The sequence below is a fragment of the Mus pahari genome, chromosome 14 (assembly GCF_900095145.1).
Source record: "Mus pahari chromosome 14, PAHARI_EIJ_v1.1, whole genome shotgun sequence".
Taxonomy (NCBI): domain Eukaryota; kingdom Metazoa; phylum Chordata; class Mammalia; order Rodentia; family Muridae; genus Mus; species Mus pahari.
This window is the reverse complement of record NC_034603.1, coordinates 45,433,920-45,441,094: the sequence shown is the minus strand read 5'-3', so window position 1 is coordinate 45,441,094 and position 7,175 is coordinate 45,433,920. Positions and strand designations below refer to the sequence as shown.

General features: G+C 35.4%; 1 protein-coding gene across 1 annotated transcript in view; it reads left to right on the top strand.

Moving 5' to 3' along the window:
• Cryba1 (crystallin beta A1) overlaps nt 1-432 on the top strand; it is a 6,697-nt gene extending 6,265 nt beyond the window's left edge. The window contains exon 6 of the mRNA XM_021212914.2: nt 285-432. Within this exon, the coding sequence (XP_021068573.1) occupies nt 285-432 (148 nt within the window). The remainder of the gene's footprint in view (nt 1-284) is intronic.
• Nucleotides 433-7,175: the final 6,743 nt, after the last annotated feature.

Genomic DNA, 7,175 nt, shown 5'->3' with positions numbered 1-7,175 from the left:
ACACACACACACACACATACACACTGTAGCTGTCTTCACACACACAAGAGGGCATTGAATCACATTATAGATGGTTGTGAGCCACAATATGGTTGCTGGATACTGAACTCAGGACCTCTGGAAGTGCAGAGGCACCTCTCCAGTCCCCTTTTCATAAGGCTAATCTTTAGTTGGAACATAACATGACTTGATGTTGAGGGAAAAGGACTCACGTTTGGAGGTAGAGGTGGGGTAGCGTATGTTTTTACCAGATTTTATAACACAATATGCTTTGAACTTTCTAGTTGGGTTTGCTACCAGTATCCTGGATATCGTGGTTATCAGTATATCTTGGAATGTGACCATCATGGAGGAGACTACAAACATTGGCGAGAGTGGGGATCTCACGCCCAGACTTCCCAGATCCAATCAATTCGCCGAATACAACAATAGAGAAAAAGTTCCAAAATTCCTCAAGCATGAAATCTTGCTAAGCACTCTAGAATTTTATGTTCTGCCCAGACACTGCTTCCAAATGTTAGCGCTAAAATCCACAATAAATGTCATTTAAAAAAAAAAAAAATACCTTGGAGACTGATTCAAATACTTTGTACAAATCTCTTTTGTTGCTGAGTATTTTTAAAAGACAAGTCTTGGGAAAAACAAAACAAAAAACCAGGGTTCTTCCAAAAGTCAGGAGTTCAAATCCCAGCAACCACATGGTGACTCACAACCATCTGTGATGAGATCTGATGCTCTCCTTCTGGGGTGTCTGAAGATAGATAGCTATAGTGTACTTATATATAATAATGGGCCTCAGCTAGCTGGGCAGGAGAGTGGGGGGCTGGAACTGGCCAGGGTAAAAACAAAAAAACAAAAACAAAAACAAAACAAAAACAAAAAAAAGAGGAAAAACAAACAAACAAAACAAAAAACAAAAACAAAGGAAAACACCAACAGCAAAACCCAACCACCTGGCAGTGGTGGCACAAACTTTTAATCCCAGCACTGGGAAGGCAGAGGCAGGTGACTGAGGCCAACCTGGTTAATACAGTAAGTTCCAGAACAACCAGAGCTATAGAGTGAGACCCTGTCTCAAGAAAAGAGACTTAATAATCACAGTATCTTTAAGACCGAAGCTCTTTGCACAATTGACCTTTGGAAAATCAATGTCATCCTATCTAAATTTTCAGAATGGAATTTAAAAATTAAAGTACCACACACACACAAGAAAACTACAAACACCTCAAAAACTTTTAAAGTTTTTTAATCAATGTACACTTATTGTCTTATTTGATCTACAAATCTCAAGTTTTTCTGATAAAATAAGTAAATCTGAGTATGGTTGTGGAGTGTATTATGTATTTTTAAAACACTGAACATTAAGTAAGACATTAATAAAGGAAGATCATCATGTAACTGACACTTCCTTGGAATTCATAACATCAACAGCTTTAGTATACCTAAGCAGTCAGTTATTTAGCAAAACAAACTTCTGGTCACTGTTCTATCTAAAAAAGCCCTACTTTTATTATTTTTTAAACTGGGCAAAATATTGAAAATTTCAGTGGGAAAAGGTCCAACAACATCTTCTAACAAAACTATAATGCACTAATTCTCCTTTTCCAAAATTAAAAGGCAACCCAGCTCATAAATGTCTGCACACAACAGAGATTACTTTACTTCTCCAATACATTTACTATGTTGTTGCCATGCAGGCCAGTTGGCTTTGAATTCACAATCCTCTTGCTTCAGCCTTCTGGTTGCCAGGATTACAAGTGTAATCAACTACTAAGATGTAAATCAAACTCATGACAGATATTCAAGAGTAGACAAAGCCATCCAAGCTATTTGCTACTACCTGTGTTTATAAGGTTATGCATCATTAACCACATTTTGAATCTTTACTAGATTTGTTATTGTCACTATGAACAAACAGAATTTTTGTCGTTTTTTCAAAAACAAGATGAAAGATAAGTATCCCTATTTAATAGACAAAGCTATAAAATGAAATATATCTTATATCTGGGAGCCTGGGGAAATCACCATTGATAACATCTTCTACTCATCTACAAAATGTCCTAAGGAAATTACCGAAGCTATCAGTTAGAAGATGAATGACAAGATCTGGCCAGCACATCTAAACAACTTTGTAAGTGCACACTTCATGCAACTGCAATGAATTAACCAAACATGCCCAACTTCTGAACTTGCTCAGATCAACTTGGGCTTTTTAATATATCTTTAAAACAATCTTGTGCTTTGACCTTAAATTTAATGACTTTAATTTCAAATCATCCAGTTAATCAAATTCATGCTAAAATAAAAGTTAATAAAAAAGGCTATCCTACCTTTAAACCAGATTTAAGACATAAAATTGTCAGAGCTTCATATGGCAAAGGTCTACCCTTCATTTTAGTTTGAATGATTTTCCATTTTTTTCATAAATATTCAAAATTTCACTAAGAACATTGGATCCAATGGTTTATAAAGCTGATACAACTGTCCTGTGTGAAGAAAAGCCCTTTAATAGATACAAGTCAAGCTCTCATTTCAACTCAACTTTATTCAGTGGGTGCCAGTTTTTCTCCATTTTAGTTCCACTGATGAGCTAGCCCAGAATTATAACTTTGAACCATGTTTCCAAAGATGGTAAAGCTAAGAACAGCAAAATAATGACATTACTTTTGGTAATGACACACAAATTAAACTTTCAAAACATGTGCATAGCTTTATTCATCTACTTAAATCTAACCTTTTCACGGAGCTTCGGCAAAACTGAGTGTGCAAAATGCATTTCTAAAACGTAATGCAAGCAAAGCTTTCACATTTACACTGGCAGGAATACAGAAACTAACACGTCACAGTAGGGAGAGTTCAGAGTTATCTTTGTTTACTGTTTGACAAAAATTGCACAGTTTATTTTGAGACAAGTGTTGCAGACATGAATATTTAAAAATTCCTAAGCAAGGTGCTTCAACAATAAAATTGTTAGAATGAGCCAATAACTTGAATTAAAGCTCATAAGAATCGCAAATTAATGTGGACATCCATCATCTTCCTGTATTTTTGCAAACAATGCTTTTAATAATACCTTTCATAACACTAAAGGAGGCAGCAAGCTGAAACTTTTTTCAAAGCGCACAAAGAAATGGTATCACATTACTTGAAGGTGGTGTTAAGGGTGGGGGTAGGTAGTGAATAATCTTGACTATTTCCCTACAGACCAGCCACTAACAGACTATGGGGGTGTGGAGATTAGTGAAAAAGCAAGTCACTTCCCCAGTTTATAAAAGAGTTCCAGTTTGACAAGATCTATAACTTTAAACAGAGAGCACCAGTTGGGCAATAGAATGAACATTTCAACTGCATAAAAATCAGTGAGGTGGTAAGAACCATCAACATCTCAGGCATTACTACATGGCCTTTCCAAAGTTAATATACATGCAAGGCACACTGATATAAAAATAGATTTCTGGCCAACAAATATATTAGTAAGCAAATTAAAAATTTGGCTCTGCAATATTGGCAACATCAAAATATAACCAGATAGCTTTGGACCACACATCATTCTCATATTCCTCCACCTCATTTGGTGTCCTTCCTCTATACTTTTTGGGCTTTTTCTCCTTCATCTTTGAGTATGTGCTTGCAAAGATATTTTTCCTTTGTCAAGTAGCATTCTTATACCTTGTTTATCTTTGAATATATACTAGAGAAGCAGAATAGTTGGGAGCTTGTTAACTAAACTAAGTATGATTGGTTTAGGGTAGCATTACTTCTCTGAAATAAATGTAATAAAAAACCCAGCTTACTGACAACTAAAAAGAAAACAATGAAATGACTTCCTCTCATTCTTCCCAAGTCTTTTGAAGCAGAGGGAATAAAAACAAAGCTATGATTTAAAATATTTTCAGTAGTAGAAGACACTTTAAGGCCAAAATATAATATTAACCAAAAATTTACTTCTAAATTACTGTCCCCTTCATAAATCAACACAAACTACAGACTACTTTACTACTCACACCTGAAGAGAATAATAAACTCTGTTCACTTTTGTTAGTGGCTGTGCTACCAAAAAAAGGTATTAAAGCAACCTATGGTATATAGTAATGTTAAAAAGTGCATCACATTCTTGATTTTTCAGTTTCCCATAGCAGCAGCAGCAGCAGCAGCAGGCGTAATCTAAGACAAAACAGTTGTTTTCATTCTAAAGATGCAATAATACCTAATGAAATGTATTAAAGATTGTGAAAAATTATCTACAAAAGATAAATGCAAACACACTTAATAGACAAGTAGAATTTAAGGTATTCGTTCATATTTACATATTAAAACCATTTTGTTAACACCAACTCTTTACAATTAGTAAAAGAAATATGCATTTTTAATAAGAGATGTTACCAAAGCAGTATTCATTTTGGAGCCTTTGTTTAGCACCTGAGGAAAGGGGATATATATATATACACAGAAAGCTATTGTAATGTTAATCTAAGTTGTTTGGTCTGAAGATTAAAACCGATTATAATGAAAGCCAAACTGAACTGGGGGAAAACACTTGTAACTATTTCAAATAAGGCTGTTAAAGAAAACATTGACAGGCTCGGTGGCAATCCCAGCACTTGGGAGGCAGAGGCAGGTGGATCTAAGTTCCAGGCCAGCCAGGACTACACTGAGAAACCCTGTATCAACACCCCCACACCACCTAAAAAAAGCAAAACACTTCAGACATCTAAATGTTATAAAATGACTTCAGAACAAAATTCTAAATAGGAAATGTTTGAACCAGCAATCCCACTACAGCTTAGGGTGCCTTCTAGTCCATATTTGTGACAGTCCTCAGAATGGTATCACACTACTGCTGCTTCCGAGAACTTAACTCATACTACTGCTGGCATTCTTTAACTGCTTCAAGATCTTTCTTAAAACTCAGATCAGTTCTTGAGTGGAGTTAATATTATCATTCTTTACATGAACAGAATAGTCTTGCCACTCACTCATATCTATAGCTAAGCGTTCATAAGCATTTTAAGATACCCACAGCAGAAGCCCACCTTCAACACAGAAGTCTACTGATGCCAAAGAGGAAAAAAAAAAAAAAAATGACTTTTCAGGCCTTGTGTTCTTCTGGCCACCTTTAAGCAGCTTCTTTACTCTTGTCCTGTGCTTTCCTACCAAGCTTCTAGGAGACTGGGGAAGTAGATTCCATTCTAATACAGTCCTATCAAAAACCACTCTGCCAGACAAACATCAACAGGCCTTACAGAAATTTTTGTCCACATATCTGGCCCACTACACTACTAGTTAAGTTAGTTAACATATAAAAGGAAGTGTATAATTTTAAAATATGGTGAAGTGGTATCAAACCCTTTTGCACACTAAGTGACTTGAGAGACAACTTACCACCACCACCACCACCACCACCCTATTTAGACAGTTTTAAGTTGCGCCAAGTCAATATCCTTGCATGTGCCCATCTGGTTCAAGTTCACATTACATGCCTTTTCACTGACCTCAAAAGAAAAAAAAAAAAAGCTTTTGGTGAAGGCTGGCAACAAGTCTACCAAGTGTGCAACTATAGTTGATGTGTCCTATTTTGTGCAGAAACTGCCCTATCAATTAAGGTTTAACTTATTTTCTCCACAGTCATTTGAAACAAAATTACAGAACTGTTTTTTTTGTTTTTACAGATTCAGAGTGGTAACTAGAATGTCAACTACCAAGTTTTTAGATATTGGCTATCCCCTCTTAGAAAGTAGAGAAGGGCAGGCTACTATAGACACCATAAAAACTTCATTGATGTGAAGGTTCATTACTAAGGTTAGAGGAAATACTATGCAATTAACTTCAGGTTGTTGAAGTGAGAATGAATAGGGAAAAGATAAATACACCCTGTCTTTTGTGAGGAAGGGAGATTATTCAAGACTTTTACACAAAATTGAGTGGTATGTGACATAAAACCTACAATCAAGACAAACTGAGAAGGAAATCATCACCCATAGTTAGTTTCTTAGTCATTAAAAAAATAGGTCATGATCTCATCCTTAGTGCCATTTTTCTAGTACTACCCTTGAAGGATTTAAACCACCTGACTGTATCCCATGTAATGAAAACAAATGGCACAAAATAAATACAAGTTTCATTCTCTGAATACTAATATAATGTCTTACACATTCATTTACTATTTCTTCTTAGTATCTTCATCTTCCCCCAACATACAAGCATCCCAACATACATACATCCACACACATCCACACACACAATCTTTTTTCAGTCTTTTAAATGGAGGGATGTTAAAAATCCCCTCTAGACTGTATTTGGTTTATGCTACAGTACTAATACTCTGAGTTGAAGGAAAATTCTTTATACCAACATATTGTTATTTAAATGTGCTAAATTAAATCACAGCTGATGTTTCTTTTAGAAGCTTACACACATACAAAAAAAAAAATCAGAAAACAGATGAACTCGTAAGACTTTTTTAATAAGTGCTCTGTAAGGAATTGTGTGAGGACCTAAGGAGAAAGATTGAGACAAGTATCAAACAGCACAAAAGATATCTGTCCCAAAGTCCTGCTCATACTGAGGCAATTAAGTCCATTAACCCAATGTCCAAAAATACTGACAGTTAATATGATGGGCCACTAGGGATCCCAGAAAGTTAAGAGACATTTCTAACTACTATATATATATATACCTCTAACCACATTGAGAAAATTTCAGTGGACAAATCAAAGTGAAATGTTGCATTGTTTCATTTAGAAGTGAGATTCTCAACCCTTGAACAGAGAAGGGATACACTCTCTTTAGCTTCTCTGCACAGAGGCCCGGAAAAGTTATGGAAAAGGAACTATGAAAGTGAAGGCCTTTAAAGGTACTAAGTATTACGTCTAAGTTAAAAATCCCAATTCAGGAAACTAGAATTTTCTTTTCATTTTGACTGTGTTCATTCAACCTTGTATGCCATAAACCAAGGAAGTATTTTTTTGTTTTCTTTTGTTTTTGTGATTTGTGCAACAGAAGAACTTTAAAATTCCAGGCAAGCAAAATGGACATTTAAAAAAAAGTGGGGTAAGGATTCGGCCCTAAGGCGACAAGTGGTCACACAAGGCAATTAAACACACAGCAGAACTTTAAAACCTATAAAACAAACTGGAGCCTCGTTTTTCTTTAATCAAGATTTTTTTTTAAATTTT